The sequence below is a fragment of the Somniosus microcephalus genome, chromosome 3 (assembly GCF_052327205.1).
Source record: "Somniosus microcephalus isolate GS21.2 chromosome 3, FLI_Smic_1.0, whole genome shotgun sequence".
Classification (NCBI taxonomy): Eukaryota; Metazoa; Chordata; class Chondrichthyes; order Squaliformes; family Somniosidae; genus Somniosus; species Somniosus microcephalus.
Genome location: NC_140989.1, coordinates 132,343,205 through 132,361,081, shown reverse-complemented (window position 1 = coordinate 132,361,081; position 17,877 = coordinate 132,343,205). Strand labels below are relative to the sequence as shown.

At 52.1% G+C, this 17,877-nt stretch overlaps 1 protein-coding gene across 1 annotated transcript in view; it reads right to left on the bottom strand.

The window, feature by feature from the left end:
- plek (pleckstrin) overlaps nt 1-17,877 on the bottom strand; it is a 77,536-nt gene that overhangs the window by 39,152 nt on the left and 20,507 nt on the right. Inside the window, exons 3-5 of the mRNA XM_085981631.1 lie at nt 17,028-17,119; nt 12,339-12,523; nt 3,399-3,503 (exon numbers count right to left, since the gene is read on the bottom strand). Coding sequence (XP_085837757.1) covers nt 3,399-3,503; nt 12,339-12,523; nt 17,028-17,119 — 382 coding nt within the window. The remainder of the gene's footprint in view (nt 1-3,398; nt 3,504-12,338; nt 12,524-17,027; nt 17,120-17,877) is intronic.

The window sequence follows — 17,877 nt, the reverse complement described above, 5'->3', positions numbered from 1 at the left end:
AATTGAACGCTTGCCAGTAACTAACGCGGATATAGAGAAGGAGACCTGAAATGACCCGACACTGTCTCGGGTATATGATTTGACGGTGAAGGGATGGCCAACACATGGCGACTCACTGTTGCCAGCATTCTCATCCAGAAGAGAACAGCTGTCAGTATGCCAAGGGACCTTGATGTGTGGATCCCGAGTGGTAATTCCACCCAAGTTAAGGGAGAGAGTGCTCAATGAGCTTCACGAAGGCCATCTGGGAGGGGTGAAAATGAAAAGCCTTGCTAGGGCTTATGTGTGGTGGCCGGGGATCGATCAGCAAATCGAGGACCTGACAAAGAGCTGCTCAGGATGCCAGAAGGTCCAAAATGCACCACCACATGCCCCTCTACACCCATGGGAGTGGCCCTCCTCTCCATGGCAACGGGTGCATATTGATTTTGCTGGTCCATTCATGGACTCAATGTTTTTAATAGCCGTGGATGCGCACTCGAAATGGCCTGAGGTGATCAAAATGTCCTCCACCACCACGGAGAAAACGATTGCAGTCCTACGGACCATATTTGCCAGGAACGGCTTGCCAGAGCAGATTTGCTCTGATAACGGACCACAGTTTGTGTCCGAGGAGTTTTGGAAATTAATGAAAAGGAATGGGGTAAGGCATTACACATCCGCCCCGTATCATCCAGCCACAAATGGATTGGCTGAGAGGTTCGTACAAACCTTTAAAAAGGCAGTAAGGGCCATGTGCGATGACGACATTCCACTGCAGCATAAGGTGGACAATTTCCTGTTAGCCTACAGAAATGCGACACATGCAGTTACCAACCAGACCCCGGCCATGATGTTCTTTAACCAAAGGTTGAGATCTCGTCTAGATTTGCTCAGACCAAATGTACGAAGAAATGTTGAGAATAAGCAATTCCAGCACATCAATGAGAAGCCGACAAGGAGCTTCAATGTAGGGCAACCAGTCTTGGCCCGCGACTACCGAACAGAGAAATGGCAACCAGGAACGATATGCACACAGCAGAGGCCACTAATGTACACAGTGGATGTTGGGGAGTACATTGTGAGATGCCATGTCGACCAGATCCTAGCGTCACAGGAACGAGTCCACCCCATGTCTCGCGTACCTGGTAATGTACCCGACATACAGGTAGCATCTACCCCAGAAACAGTAGTATCGGAACCTGTTGAACCAACCGACGACAGGGGGCCAGAATCGCCTCCGCACCAAGAGCAAGACACTCAGGAAAGGCGCTATCCAGAAAGGGTCGGGAAGCCGCCACAAAGACTGAATGTATAAATGGACTATTTTCAGTTAATGTTGCATGTTAAAAGTGTTAATTGTTAAATGAATGTTATGGTACTGTTAATCTAAAAGGGGAGGAATTGTAGTGTATGTACCTTTAAGGGGAGAACTACTTTTTACAGCTCCTGTATACTGTAGTACCGGCAGTGACCACACCTGTATATAACCCTGATTGGGATCTGTACTGTTTAGTTTTAGAGCAACCCTCATCCAGTAAACACCTGTTGATTGTTCCTCTGCAGTCTCTGTCGATTATTTGAAGGACACACTACCTAAAGAGTCACGGATTTAACAGTCCTCACTTTACCTCGGACCCTACTGATGTAACACAGGCCCAGTACTGTCCTCCCTTTACCCCCGGACTGTGTACTGATGTAACACAGGCCCAGTACTGTCCTCCCTTTACCCCGGACTCTGTACTGATGTAACACAGGCCCAGTAATGCCTCCCTTGCCCTCGGACTCTACTGATGTAACACAGGCCCAGTACTGTCCTCCCTTTACCCCGGGACTCTGTACTGATGTAACACAGGCCCCAGAACAGTCCTCCATTTACCTCGGGCTCTACTGATGTAACACAGGCCCAGTACTGCCCTCCCTTTACCCACAGACTCTGTACTGATGTAACACAGGCCCAGTACTGTCCTCCCTTTACCCCGGACTGTGTACTGATGTAACACAGGCCCCAGTACTGTCCTCCCTTTCCTCGGACACTCTACTGATGTAACACAGGCCCCAGTACTGTCCTCGCTTTACCCCCAGAATCTACTGATGTAACACAGGCCCAGTACTGTCCTCCCTTTGCCTCGGACTCTACTGATGTAATACAGGCCCAGTACTGTCCTCCCTTTACCTTGGACTCTGTACTGATGTAACACAGGCCCCAGTCCTGTCCTCCCTTTACCCCGGACAGTGTACTGATGTAACACAGGCCCAGTACTGTCCTCCCTTTGCCCCCGGACTGTGTACTGATGTAACACAGGTCCAGTACTGTCCTCCCTTTACCCCAGACTCTCTACTGATGTAACACAGGCCCAGTACTGTCCTCCCTTTACCCCGGACTCTCTACTGATGTAACACAGGTCCAGTACTGTCCTCCCTTTACCCCAGACTCTCTACTGATGTAACACAGGTCCAGTACTGTCCTCCCTTTACCCCAGACTCTCTACTGATGTAACACAGGCCCAGTACTGTCCTCCCTTTACCCCGGACTCTCTACTGATGTAACACAGGGCCCAGTACTGTCCTCCCTTTACGCCAGACTCTCTACTGATGTAACACAGGCCCAGTACTGTCCTCCCTTTACCCCAGGCTCTCTACTGATGTAACACAGGCCCAGTACTGTCCTCGCTTTACCCCCGGACTCTACTGATGTAACACAGGCCCAGTACTGTCCTCCCTTTGCCTCGGTCTCTACTGATGTAACAGAGGCCCAGTACTGGCCTCCCTTTACCTCGGACTCTACTTATGTAATACAGGCCCAGTACTGTCCTCCCTTTACCTCGGACTCTGTACTGATGTAACACAGGCCCCAGTACTGTCCTCCCTTTACCCCGGACTGTGTACTGATGTAACACAGGCCCCAGTACTATCCTCCCTTTACCTCGGACTCTGTACTGATGTAACACAGGCCCAGTACTGTCCTCCCTTTACCTCGGACTCTGTACTGATGTAACACAGGCCCAGTACTGTCCTCCCTTTACCTCGGACTCTACTGATGTAACACAGGCCCCAGTACTGGCCTCCCTTTACCCCAGACTCTCTACTGATGTAACACAGGCCCAGTACTGTCCTCCCTTTACCTCGGACTCTACTGATGTAACACAGGCACAGTACTGTCCTCCCTTTACCCCGGACTCTCTACTGATGTAACACAGGCCCAGTGCTGTCCTGCCTTTACCCCGGACTCTGTACTGATGTAACACAGGCCCAGTACTGTCCTCCCTTTACCTCGGACTCTACTGATGTAACACAGGCCCAGTACTGTCCTCCCTTTACCTTGGACTCTGTACTGATGTAACACAGGCCCAGTACTGTCCTCCCTTTACCCCAGACTGTGTACTGATGTAACACAGGTCCAGTTCTTTATCACTAACCTGTTTTAGCAGGCATCCTTGTTTTATAATAACTCCTCGAAACTCCTCTTTTAAAACATCTTCGTCGTCACTTGAACTTCCTTCACTGAAAAACCCACTGTCAGCCTGCAAGAAACGCACTGCAGTAAGACACAATTAAACACTTCCCCAAAATAAAACAACATACAATTTCACCTAACTGTCCAACTCACACATGATCTTTAGTAGTTATATGAGCAGTAAGGGGTGAAATCACAGGAAACGCAAACACTCCCAATAATACTGTCCTTGAGAACTGTTGAGTCTGTGTTTTCAATTGCAGTTATACTGAATAACAGGACACAGACTACAGAAGTAAGTAAACAGGTCTTTAGTGATTGAGGGTCCTCTTTTTGTTTGAACCCAAAAAACCCAATTAGACTGTAAATAAACAAAAGTTCAACTAAATCTTAACAAATCAAATTAAAATTTGGTTTTCCGAATTGATGATGCACTCCAGTCCCCGCGGCGCCCACCGGTCGAGGAAATACTCAAGCGCACCGGCAGACACCGCGTGCTCCATCTTCAGGGCCACCCGGGCGCCAACATGGCCGCGGAAGAGAGGCAGGCAATCCGGCTGGACGACCCCCTCGACCGCCCGCTGCCTGGACCAATTGATTGCTCTTTTAGCCAGGCCCAGAAGCAGGCCCACAAGGAGGTCCTCCAGCCTGTCCGCTCCCCTCTGCACCGGGTGACCGTAGATCAAGAGCGTGGGACTGAAGTGCAACCAAAAATCGAGGAGCAGCCCCTTCAAGTAGTGAAAGAGGGGCTGCAACCTCTCACACTCCATATAAACGTGAAACACGGACTCCTCCAGGCCGCAAAAAATGCAGGCGGCCTGGGAGTCCGTGAACCTACTTAAAACCTGATTGCACGGGACCGCTCCGTGCAACACCCTACAGGCCAAGTCCCCGATGGAACAAGGGAGGACTCCCGCGTAGAGAGCCCTCCATTGGGGACCTCCGCCACCGCCAGTCGGCAAGACGCCACGCCAAGGCGTGTCCAGACGGTAGACGAAGATGGCAAAGTGGAGAGTGTGCAGGAGCAGCCCGTACAGGAAACCCCTCCGCGCGGAATGAAAAGGCACGGAGGGTATTTCCTCGAGACGGCTCAAGTTGTGAGGCGCCGGCTCCCGAGGGGAGTTTCGGGGCCGGGCGCCAATGAGGAATTCCGTCCGGACGGGGGTAAGCTCGGACGGGATCGCCCCACGTGCTTGAGCTGCCTCGATACACCTAGTGGAGTCGGGGCCCAGTGCCGCTTTCACCGATTCGATGGTTTCGGCCGCGAGCCGGACGTTGGCCCAGGACAGGCGCCACACCAGCTCCTCCGGCGCCATCCAGCCCGCTCCTCCGCCATCGAGCAGGTCCCCGACTCTGGTCACCCCGCCAGGCACAGCACTGCCCTCCGCCAGCCGCCCGAACCCGCGTTCGTGGAGGTGCGGATTCCTGAGCAGCGGCTCCCGAAGGAGAGCCGCCGCTCCTGACGGGGGAGAGCTCCGCCTGGAAGCAACGTAGTTCCAAACCCATAGTAGTTCCTGGTAGAAGACAGGCAGCTCCCGCAGGTCGGCACGCCTGCCGCCCACTTTCACAAACAGGAGCTGCGTGTCGTGATTGAGGCCGTGCAGCTGGCGGAAGAAAAACGTCGCCAGCGCACACCATCTCGGAGGATTCTCAACGTACAGGTATCTCTGCAGCGTCTGAAGACGGAAAGTCGCAGCCTGGGTGCGAAGGCACACCAGCGCCTGACCGCCCTCCCTAAGCGGGAGACACAGAACCGCGGCAGAGACCCAGTGCTTCCTTTTGTCCCAGAAGAAGTCGATGAGCTTCTTCTGCATCTTGGCGACAAACGCAGGGGGAGGGATCAAAGTGACCAACCGGTACCACAACATGGCGGCCACCAGCTGGTTTATAACCAGCGCTCGACCCCTGTAGGACAACACTCGGAGCAGTCCTGTCCAGCGTCCTAGGCGAGCGGTGACTTTGGCCTCCAGCTCTTGCCAGTTCGCCGGCCAGGCGTCCTCGGCAGGGCTAAGGTAGACTCCCAAATAGAGGAGGTGCGTGGTGCTCCAGGCAAAAGGCCTGAACTCCTCCGGCAGGGAGTCCACCCGCCACTGACCCACCAGGAGTCCGGAACATTTCTCCCAGTTGATCTTGGCGGAGGATGCGTCCGAGTAAATCTGCTGGCATTCCCGCATCCTCCGCAAGTCAGCGCGATCCGTGACCGTGAGGAGCACGTCATCGGCGTAAGCCGAGAGGACCACCTCCATGCCCGGCCCTTGCAGAGCCAGTCCCGTCAACCTCTTCCGCAAGAGGCGCAGGAATGGCTCCACGCAAATGGCGTATAACTGACCGGACATGGGGCATCCCTGACGCACCCCCCTCCCGAAGTGAAGGGGCGCCGTCAAGGACCCGTTAACTTTAATCAGACACTCTGCGGCGGCGTACAGAAGTCGGATCCGGGCGACGAAATGCGTCCCGAACCCGAAAGCGCGCAGAGTCCCGAAGAGATACTCGTGATCCACCCTGTCGAACGCCTTCTCCTGATCCAGGGAGAGGAAGGCGACCGACAGACCAGCCCTCTGGGAGTGGTGGACCAGGTCCCGGACCAGATGGATGTTATCGTTGATGGTCTGGCCCGGGACCATGTAGGACTGGTCGGGGTGGATCATGTGGGCCAGCACGGTGCCAAGGCGAGCAGACATGGCCCTGGCAAAGATTTTATAGTCCGTGCTGAGGAGGGAGACCGGGCGCCAGTTCTTAAGGAGGCGGAGATCGCCCTTCTTAGGCAGCAGGACAATGACCGCCCTGCGCCAAGAGAGGGGTATCTCCCAGGTCGCCAAACTTTCCCCCAGGACCCGCGCGTAGTCACCCCCCAAGATGTCCCAGAACGTCCTGTGGAACTCCACGGTCAGCCCGTCCAGCCCCAGGGACTTTCCCCTCGAGAGCTGGTGGAGGGCGCCGGTCAGCTTTGCCAGGCTTAGCGGAGCGTCCAATTTTTCGTCGCCCTCCGGACTGACCTTCGGCAGGTCCTCCCACAAAACTCTGCGCGCATCCTCGCTGGACGGATCCGGAGAGAACAGAGCCCCGTAGTAGGCGCGGGTCTCCGCGTTGATTCCCTCCGGATCCGAGACCAGAGATCCGTCGTCGGCCAGCAGCCCCAAGAGCTGCTTACGGACCCCCCGTCTTTTTTCCAGCAAGTAGAAGAAGGGGGAGCCGCGGTCCAGGTCCCGCAGGAGCTGGATCCGCGACCTCACATACGCGCCTCGGGACCCGACGAGCTGCAGGTCCTTCAGCGCGCCCTTCTTCTCTTCGTACACCTTCCGCAGGGCCGGGTCCCCGACGACTTGACCGAGACAGGGCTCCAGGTCGAGCACCTCCTTCTCCAACCGCCCGACCCGGGCCTCCCGCCTCTTGGTCGACCCCTTCGCGTACTCCTGACAGAAGAGACGGACGTGAGCCTTGCCCACGTCCCACCACAGCCTCAAGGAGGGGAAGTCCCCCTGCTTCCTTCTCCAGTCGGCCCAGAACCGATGAAATGAATCCCGGAACTGCGCGTCCTCCAGCAGCAGGTTGTTAAAGTGCCAGTACGCGGACACCCCCCGCGTGCGCAGCGGAACGAGCTCCACCCACACCCGGTGGTGGTCCGTGTACGGCACCGGCCACATGGAAGCCACCGGAACACAGGAGACGTACACCCGGGAAATGTAGAGGCGGTCGATTCTGGACCCTCCTCCTCCAGACCTCACGCTAGTGAAGGCGCTGGAGTCGGGATGAAGATTTCGCCAGATGTCCACCAAGTCGAAGGACCCGACCAGGTCCCTCAACTTCTCCATTGCCGCCGGGCATCGCGGGGGACCCGGACGGTCCCTCGCCTCGAGGGTGCAGTTAAAATCCCCCCCGAGGATGATGCACTCGCCCACGTCGATGGAGCCCAGAAGAGTGGACACTTCTTGAAAGAAGCGCACTTGCTGCGCACCGGCCTGAGGGGCGTACACGTTCACTAGATGGAGCGGCACGCCCCCCAGGCGAACAGTGACCTGGAGCAAGTGGCCCGGCACGTGCTCCTTGACCCCCAAGATCTCCGGCTGAAAATGCGGGGCCAGCAAGATAGCCACCCCGCTGGAATTGTTGGAGAGGTGACTCATGCTGACCCCTCCTTGCCACTCCAGGAGCCACGTGGCTTCGTCTCCCGGAACGGTGTGGGTTTCTTGCAGGAAGCACACCGCATACTTCCCGTCCCGAAGGACCGAGAAGTTATTGAATCTGCGGCGCGCCTCCCTGCTGCCGTTGATGTTGAGGCTGGCTATGGTTATCTTCATGTCAGAAGCATAGTGCAACCTCTACCTACACCTAACGGGGGGAGGAAGCGCAGCCGCTGGTCAGCCGCCACTTCCTCAGCAGCCCAGTGAGAAACGTTCTGAGCCGACGCAGCTCGAGCGGGTTCACACCCTCGTCCACGCCCATGATCTTAACGGCGGCGCGGACGGATACAATGAGCAGCGCCAGCTTCGACCACCTGTCGAGGGTCAGCCGGACCTTATTGCGCCGACCCAGGCACGTGGCCATAAAATCCCAGAGTTCCCTTACGGGAATGAGGGGAGACTCGGCAAGGGGCACGAGGTCATCCATCGCCTCGTCAGCGCTGGAGTCCGAATCGTCCTCCGTGCCCATCACCGAGTCCCCATCCTCCTCCAGGGGGTTGTCACCAGCGGCCAACCCGTCCGCCGCGCAGTGCGCAGCGAACGGCTCGGCCGCACCAGCCAGCCCCGCCTCCGCCCGGATCCCACCCCCAGGATCGGCGGCAGAGGATTCCTCCCTGGGCTCCTCTAGGGGTGCTGGGTCAGAAGACGGCGGCGGTTCAGAGCTCCCCTCCGCCCCAGACGCCGGAACGACTGGAGAAACCGGGGAGAGAACAATTCCCAGCTCCTCCAGTACATCCGGCACCAGAGACGCAGCCAGGGGGCCATCCTCCTCCCCGCCACCAACCTCCGACCCAGCGGATGGGGTGTTTTGAATAAAAACCTCTGCCAGGTCGAGCAGCCCCTGGGAGATGTCCGGGTCGCATTGGGCGAGCTCATTATCCCCGAGCTCGCCCGACCCAGACCCCAGGCCGCCCGACCCGGCGAGAGGTAACGGCACCGATAGAATGTCAATTTCATTTTCCGCCGCGGGTTGTTCCGCGACCCCCCCCACGGGCAGGGTCTCGTCCCCATCCCCGGGAGGCACGCGCTGGACAGACACATCTGCCTCAGCCTCCCGAGGGACAGGCGACCCCTGCCGATCGCTGGTGATGATGACAGCGGGGGGGGGCGCAGTACCCGCGGTGGGCGACGACTCCCCCTGCTCGGAGGGACCTTCCTCCTCCCGGTCCTCCTCCTCTTCCAGGGGGTCGCGCCTTCTTTTTAGCACGGAGGGAGCGAGGGAGACCTCCATGTCTGCAAAGGCCTCCTCCTCAGCTCCCTCCGGCGGAGCAGGTTTGTCGGGTTCCTCGGGCCCGAGCCCGGCCGCAGGTATTGGCGTTACCGCTGCGGCGGTTGCGGCCACAGGCTCGGGCACGAGGCCCCTCCCGCTCACGTCTGCCCCGATTAACTCCGCGAGGAGCGCGGGTGTAAGGGGCTCAAGGGGCAAGGGCTGGCCATCCACGGGGGGACCTGCCCTAAGGTGTTTATTTTTTCCCCGCGCCTTCTTTCCAGCCGGACACGCTCCCTCCCCCCCGCCGGAGGCCTTGGTGGCATCGGCCCCCGACGTCAACCGCGCATCAGACGTTCTCGACGCGCAGGCAGATCCGGGGGGAGGAGCGGCGGCGGCGCCAGCCTCGGCCGCATGAGATGATCCGGTGGCCTTGGAGGCGGGGCAGTTTTTCCTAATGTGCCCCACCTCCTTGCAGGCATGGCACCGCACACCGTCCGACGTCCAAAAGACGCGATAGGCGGTCCCCTCGTGGAGGACGATGATCGCCCTGTCGGTGTCCTCCTCCCGCGCCAGCTGGATAAACAGCTGGCGCCGGAAGGAGAAGACGTGGTGAAGGCTGGCCTCCCGGAAGCCGAGCGGGATGGGTGTGATCCCCGACCTCACCTCCCCAAGTTGAGGTAAATGGGGAAGGAGGAGCTCACCAGGAACATAGGGCGGGACGTTGGAAATGATGATCCTCTGCACGGTGGCCTCGAGAGGATCCACCGGCAGGAAGGTCCCGCCCACGGTGAGCCCCTTGGCGACGGCCAGAGACACTGCCCGCTCCGACCCCAGGAAGAACACAGCCTTCCCATACATTTTTGAGGCCGCGACGATGGCTGAGGGGCCGACAACCCCAGCCATGGCTTTAACGCAGGCCTCAATGGTCATAGTGGGGTGAGTGTAGCTCTTCACCCCAAGCTTTTTTGTTATTAATCTGAATGGTGACGGGGCAGCAGAAGCAGCGGGAGCAGCTGTGGCTGTGGCTGCCACTCCCGCATAAGTCCTGGCTTGCCCCGCCACCGGCGAAGATGCAGTCGCCATTCTGGGGTGCTTTTATAAGGGCTACACTCACCCCAAGTCACAGGCCTGAAGGTTTTAATGGCCTCAGGTATTTTTTTTTGGTCCTCTATTGAGCAGAGGGAGCTGTTTAAATTGAAGGCACACCTCTCCCCCTTATTGATTGAAATTGGGAGAGGGGCCTTCTCCCCTCTACTCAATAGGCAATTAATAAAAAGAAATGAAAGTCAGGTGCCTCAGAGAAATAGGCAGAGAGAGACAAAGAGAGAGAGGGGGTGGTAAGGAGGGAGGCCACAAGGGCAGTGTTGCCACTCAGGATGGTGGGTGGGTGTTGGCAGGGGTGCACTCTCCGATGGGATTTAGAAGTCTTTGGTGGTGGTGGTCTTCTGGCAGGGGGAGAAGATGTCTTCACCTGGGAAAACTGGAGATGCCCAGGCTCAGTCCTGCAGCAGGTCTTAACGATGCAATTAATGGAATTAAATTAAAGACTTCACCTAGGCAGCTCCAGCTCTCCCAGGCCAGGCAATAGAAAGGGGTGCTTATTAGTGGTGTGCGTGGCCTAGCTTTTAACAAGAGCCACACACACTACACCCCTTGATGATCCGGCCTTGTTTCTTCTTTTCTCCCCCCACCTAAAATACAAAGTCTTTGGGAGAGTGCCCCAAATAACACCCACCTGTAGATGTTCAGAAGAGATGATTTTGTTCTTCCCTCCTTCCAAACAGTTGGTGGTTGTTGGTTGTTTCTCTCCCCTCTCTCCCTCTCCTGAAGTGGAGGCCAATTTGGGGAGGCAGTAATGGAAAGGCCTCTCCCCTGGTTGGTGTTGTTGCTGGCCTCCTTTCTCCTTCTCCTCCTCTGTCCTATCTCTCCAGGCACCTCAGTTGCTGTGATGATGGTGGAGGAGGTGGAGGTGGTGGTCTATCGTTCTCCTCCTCTTCCTGGTCAGGAGACCACCACTTTCTACTCTCCACTCTCTTGGTTTGGCTGCTCCTTCTCCTCCTGCTGACTGAGACAGCCAGAAATGCACTGAAGACTCTTAGTGATTGAGGCTCAGGGCTGAACTGAGATACACTTTGCTCCGCAGGGTTTATATACTGGTGTGGTCACCACCGGTACTATAATGTACAGGAGCCATCAAAAAGTAGTCCATCACCTTAAGGTATCCTCTTAAGGTGGTACAGGTTACATACACTACAAGAACAATGTAGTGGGCTTGTCTGATTATGTTTCTGTGAGGCACCTTGGGGGGGTTTTCTATGTTAAAAATGCTGAGCACTGAGGGAGTGCTGCACTGTCAGAGGTGCCACCTTTTGGAAGAGATGTTAAAATGAGGCACCGTCTGCCTTTCCAGCTGAATGTCAAAGATCTTATGACATAATTTGAAGAAAACCAGGGGCGTTTTCCCGATGTCCTAGGTAGCATTTATCCCCCAACCAACATCACTTAAAAAAAAGCTCATCTAATCATTTATCTCATTGCTGTTTGCGGGACCTTGCTGTGCGCAAATTGGCTGGTGTGTTTCCTATATTACAATATAGTGACTACACTGCAAAAATGGCTAAAATACAATTATTTACCCAGTCGAAGTTAGGTGAAGAATTTATCAACCCTCAGATAATTCCAACCAGTTTCTTTTTAAAATTGGGAAACAATATCCAAAAGCTCTGTCACGGAGAAAAGCAAAGCTATTTACTCCACAATGTGAAATTATATAAAAGCACAGTCTTGCCCTGTTTTTAAAAAAGGACAAGTGACATAGGACATAGGCCATTCAGCCCCTCAAGCCTGTTCCGCTATTCAATTAGATTGTGGCAGATCTGTACCCCATCTACCCCAGATCTTAACCCCATCTACCTGTCTGGGTTCCGTAACCCTTAATCATAGAATTGTAGAATGGTACAGCACAGAAGGAGACTATTCGGCACCTCTTTGGTCGAGCTATCCAATTATTCCCACTCCCCTGTTCCTTCCCCATAGCTCTGTACATTTTTCCCCTTCAAGTATTTATACAATTCTCTTTCGAATGTTACTATTGAACCTGCTTCCACCACCCTTTCAGGCAGTGGATTCCAGATCATAACAACTCAATGTGTAAAAAAAAGTCTCCTCTGGTTCTTTTGCCAATTACCTTAAATCTGTGTCCTCTGGTTACTGACCCTGCCACTGGAAACAGTTTCTCCTTATTTACTCTATGAAAACCATTCATGATTTTGAACACCTCTATCAAATCTCCTCTTAACCTTCTCTGCTGTAAGGAGAACAACCCCAGCTTCTCCAGTCACTCCACATAACTGAAGTCCCTCATCCCTGGTACCTTTCGAGGAAATCTCTTTTGCACCCTTGCCTAACGAAAAAAGACTGTTGTCAGACCCCTCATAAAACGTTACGAACCACTAAATGGAAAATAAAATAAAACAAATATTGTGCCACATGGCATATTTTTACCACTTACAAAATAATAATAAGCGTTGGAATCATCGATAAAGCAGTTTTCAGCTATCTGTTCAGCTGCCGCCTTGGCCTTATCCTCAGCTGGCTGAATGTACCCGTCGCAGATGAGAGCAGCCGCCAGCAGGATCCCCTCTCGACGATTCCTGACAAAGTTAGCTGACAGCAACCAGTCAATCACAGAAGCACCTGCAATAATAATTTAAAATTAATGAAAAAAAAGTACTTGATTTTTTTTGTTTCTATTATCATTTGTTCTCAGGATATGGGCAACGCTAGCAAGGCATCATTTAATGCCTGGCCCCAGTTGCCCCTGAGATTGTGGTGGGAGCCACTTTGCAGGAGCATTTAGAGCCAACCACATATTGGAGTCACGTGCAAGCCCAGACCAGGTAGGGGTGGCAGGTCCCCTTCCCTGAAGGACATTAGTGAACCAGTTGGATTTTTGCAGCAATCTGTCATTTCTCATGACCATTTATTTTTCTAGTGCCAACCCACAATTTGAGAGATTTATTGAATTCGATTTCACAATTTACCATGGTGGGATTGGAACTCATGACTTCTGGGTGGCTAGTCCAGTCGCCATAACCTTAACCTCCAGTTCCATTGCGGACTGCGTTCTGCCAAATGCACGAGGTAAATAAATGAAAGCTACGTCACAGTGGACAGTAATTCGTGGCAGTTCTTTCATGACTGTGAGAGACAGGGATGTAGGCAAGTACAAGTGTCTGGTCTCATAAACTAATGCCTCTCAGTCACCACGCCCTCAAATATCCATCCAATTCTCTCAAATGTTTCCACACGATCTGCCTTCACTGCCTCCATGGGCATGCCATTCCACCCATAAACCAGCTTCTGTGTAAAGTCGTTAAACCTAAACTCCTTGCTCACCTTCTCTCTTCTAAGCTTGAGTCCGTGACTCCAGTTCTAGAATTTGTGGCAATCTCTGTACATTATTGAGGTTCCATTAATTAAGAAGCTAGAATAAGTATTTCTCATGAGTCTTATAAGAACCTAAGAATTAGGAGCAGCAGTAGGCCATACGGCTCTTTGAGCCTGCTCCGCCATTCAATAAAATCATGGCTGATCTACGACCTCAACTTCACTTTCCTGCCCGATCTCCATATCCCTCGATTCCCCATGTGTCTAAAAATCTATCTATCTGAACCTTAAATATACTCAAAGACTCTGCATTCACAGCCCCCTGGGGTAGAGAATTCCAAAGATTCACAAACATCTGAGTGAAGAAATTCATCCTCATCTCAGTCTTAAGTGGCCAACCCCTTATCCTGAGACTATGACCCCTAGTTCTAGGCTCTCCAGCCAGGGGAAACAACCTCTCAGCACCTACCCTGTCAATCCACCTCAGAATCTTATGGGCCGGATTTTCCGATCGGAGGCTTCCTACGGGCGGATGCCTCTGATCGGAAAAAAGCTACGCACTTACCTGCTGGCTCCGTTGGTCCCGAGACTTCCGATCCAGGGCTACTCCTGGTCTGCGCGCACAGAGGCCCAGGTATCCCAGGAGCGCAGGCGGTTCGCAAGCGTCCCTGGGATCACGTGGGCCATGGGGAACCAATCAAAGAAGAGAATCCCTCTGCACACTTTTGACAGGTCTCTATGCATAGATTTGTCAAAAGTATGAATGGGGATCACTTAAAAAACAGTTAAACATTAAATACATTTTAAAAAAACATCATGGGCCAGTAATTCCTGTCCCAACGCGTGAGTACGGATGGGGTACTCACGTGTGGGCCCGGAGGAATTGCCGGTTTTCAGCATGCACAGCGCATGCGGGGAAAACCAGCATTTCCTCTCCTCTGACCCAAGGGGTTAAGAGGCGGAACACGTGCAAGGTTTCAGGTAGCGTGTGCGCGCTGAACTTCCCTTTTTTTTTGAAGAGTTGCCCGTGGGGAAAAGACTCCGGTTTTTACGCGTGAAAAAAGCAGCCGTAAGTACTTACTTTTAACAGGTAAGTGGTCTATTAAGTAAAATTAGAAAAGTTTTCCACAGGTTCATTATTTTTGAAGACTTTACAGTAAGGTAAGTGTATTTTTAGCCCCGATTTTTTATATAATAATTTTTTTCAAAATTTAAAATTATTGTTTAAAATAGTTTTTTACAGTTATTTATAGTTCATTTAAGTAGTGCGATTTTTAAAAAATTTTCTTTCAAGTTTAAGTAGTGTTTTGGGGCCAGGAGTTTTCATGAGTTTGACAGTTCTTACAATCAAACTCATGAATGAACTTTTGCAACCTCCCATTGGTTGCCCAGTGCTCACGTGATCCCAGCCGGCTCATTGCACTTAGTACGCCGCTGGGTCACGCACGCAGGACCTGAAGCGGGCCAGTGACAGGAAATGCAATGCGGGCCAGGATTGAAATGTCAGCGTGCCAGGTAAGTGCACATCGGGGGCTTGCACGTGCGGCAAGCCCCCGAACCTAATTTCTAGGCCCATGTACTTAAAATTAGTTAAAATTACATTAAATATATTTTAAACAAAAATTTAATTTTTGAAAAAAATAATTAAAGTTTTTTACGAGGCTAAAAATAAACTTACCGCGGAGGCCCATCTCCTGGGCAGGTGGAGGATCTGTCAAGAGGATTCTTGACAGATCACAAGTGCCGGGTTTTAGCGCATGCGCTTCCCATGCCTGAAACCGGCACTTGCAAAGCCCCTACAGGTGTGTACACACCTCGTACACACCCGTGGGGGTCAGAATATCCATCCCTATATGTTTCAATGTGATCACCTTTCATTCTTCTAAACTCCAGAGAGTATAGGCCCAATCTATTCACTCTCTCCTCATGGAGCAACCCTCTCATCCCAGGAATCAATCTAGTGAACCTTCATTGCACCGCCTCTAAGGCATGTATGTCCTTTCTCAGATAAGGAGACCCAAACTGTGCACAATACGCCAGGTGTGGTCTCACCAAGGCCGTGTACAATTGTAGTAAGACTTCCTTACTCTTGTACTCCAACCCCCTTGCAATAAAGGCCAAGATGCCATTTGCCTTCCTAATTGCTTGCTGTACTTACATGCTAACTTTCTGTGTTTCCTGTATGAGGACACCTAAATCTCTCTGAACACCAACATTTAAGAGTTTCTCACCATTTAAAAAAGATTCTGTTTTTCTATTCTTCTTACGAAAGTGAATAACCTCACATTTCCTCACATTATACTCCATCTGCTACCTTATTGTCCACTCACTTAACCTGTCTATATCCCTTAGCAGGCTCTTTGTGTCCTCCTCACAGCTTACTTTCCCACCTAGCTTTGTATCGTCAGCAAACTTGGATATATTACACTTGGTCCCTTCACCTAGGTCATTATTATAGATTGTAAATAGCTGAGGCCCAAGCACTGATCCTTGCGTCACCCCACTAGTTACAGCCTGCCAACCGGAAAATGACCCGTTTATCCCTACTCCCTGTTTTCTGCCCGTTAATCAATCCTCTATCCATGTTAATATATTACCCCCAACCCCATGAGTACTTATCTTGCACAGCAACCTTTTATGTGGCACCTTATTGAAGCCTTTTGGAAATTCTAATATACTACATCCACTGGTTCCCCTTTATCTACCCTGCTAGTTACATTCTCAAAAAACTCTAATAAATGTGTTAAACATGATTTCCCTTTCATAAAACCATGTTGATCTGCCTAATCATAGTATGATTTTCTAAGTGCCCCATTACCACTTCCTTAATAACGGATTCCAGCATTTTCCCAACGACTGATGTCAGGCTAACTGGCCTGTAGTTCCCTGTTTTCTTGAGTGCCGGGCTCTTTTGCTGGCACTCCGATCCCTGGTGGCCCAACTGGGCCCCGAGTCGCGTTGCGCTAGGCCCCTCCCCTTTAATAAGGGGAGGAAGGCCTGCAGTATCGCGGAACGTAGTGGCGCGATATTCACTCCCAGCACCCCAAGAGGGAGGGAGAGCATTTCCAGTAGCGCCCCACCTCCCTCTTGGGGCGCTACCGGTGAACTTCGGGCGCGGTGGTGCTAACTTTTTCGGGGCACTAAAAGTAGCGCCCTGGCAAAGTTAGCGCCCCAAGGGGGGCGCGACCCAATTTTGTCCCCTACCTCTTTGTCCAAGCTTTTGGTTATCTGACTTGATAGCTCCTTCTGTGGCTCGGTGTCAAATTTGTATTGATAACGCTCTTGCTAAGTGCCTTGGGACATTTTGCTATGTTAAAAGTGCTATATAAATGCAAGATGTTGTTGTGGTATTTTGTTCTGTTTAGTCTACTTGGTGACTCTATTGAGAGAACTGATGGAGCTCATGCAACTCACAGAATTCACAGAAACCCCACAATGCAGATAGAGGCCATTTCGGCCCATCGAGCCTGCACCGACACATATCCCACCCGATCCCCTTAACCCCTACACCAACACATATCCCACCCTATCCCCACGTATTTAATCCCCCTAATACTAAGGGTCAATTTATCATAGCCAATCAACCTAACCTGCACATCTTTTGGACTGCGGGAGGAAACCGGAGCACCCGGAGAAAACCCACACAAACACGGGGAGAATGTGCAAACTCCACACTGAAGTCTATGAGCCAAAGTGACAGCGAGTCCTGGTACTTGAGGTTATAGCCTGCTGATGAGAAGGTAAGGCATTGTGTAGTTCCCTCAATGACACTTCCTCAGAGAAGAAAACATTCATATTGTTTCATATTCACCTGCAAAGCAATGATTGAAGATTTTCTTTTCTTTTTGCAATTTCAATTCTTTTACTCCCGTCTCAGGGTCCTTCATAGAGAGGTACAAAGCACTAAACGGAGGGAAGATTTCTAAAATTAGAGCCCATTAAGCCAGTCTCTTTATAATAGCAAAGTGTACTGAACACAAGTTAGAAATCATTTTTAATAAGATTATTGATAGGTCAGTATTTGGCAAGAAAAGCAGCATAGACCATCCCAGTAAAAAACAAAAAATAAAACCAAGAAAATTTAACAGGGAAGCTGGATAACTAACACATGCCTGGTACGGAAGAACTATGATTTCCACTTGAAAGAGATTTATTTCCTCTCTGGCTAAATTATTGGCCCTGAATTTGTGGTCGGGGGCTTCCCGCGGGGAAACGCCTCCGATCCACAAATAAAATGCCCGCATACCTGGTGGTCTGGGAGGTACGGAGCCTCGCAGTCCTGGGCCTCTCTAGGTACCCGCGGGTAGAGGCCCACATATCTCAGGGGCACACGCAGTTTGCAAGCATCCCTGGGATTACGTGGGCCGGCCCAACAAAAAACAGAATGTACGGAAACCCCATAATCATGATTGGGAATGTTAGATCCGTGGTTCAGTGGATAAATAATTACACGGATGCTGTACATAAACAAATAATAGGTCTTTACTGGAGGAGGGTAATCTCTAGACTGGGGTACAGAGGCATGCGCACAGCTTATATACCGGTGTGGTCACTGCCGGTACTACAGTATACAGGAGCTGTAAAAAGTAGTTCTGACTTAAAGCACATACACTACAATTCCTCCCTTTTTAGATTAATAATACCCCCTTAATATTCAAATA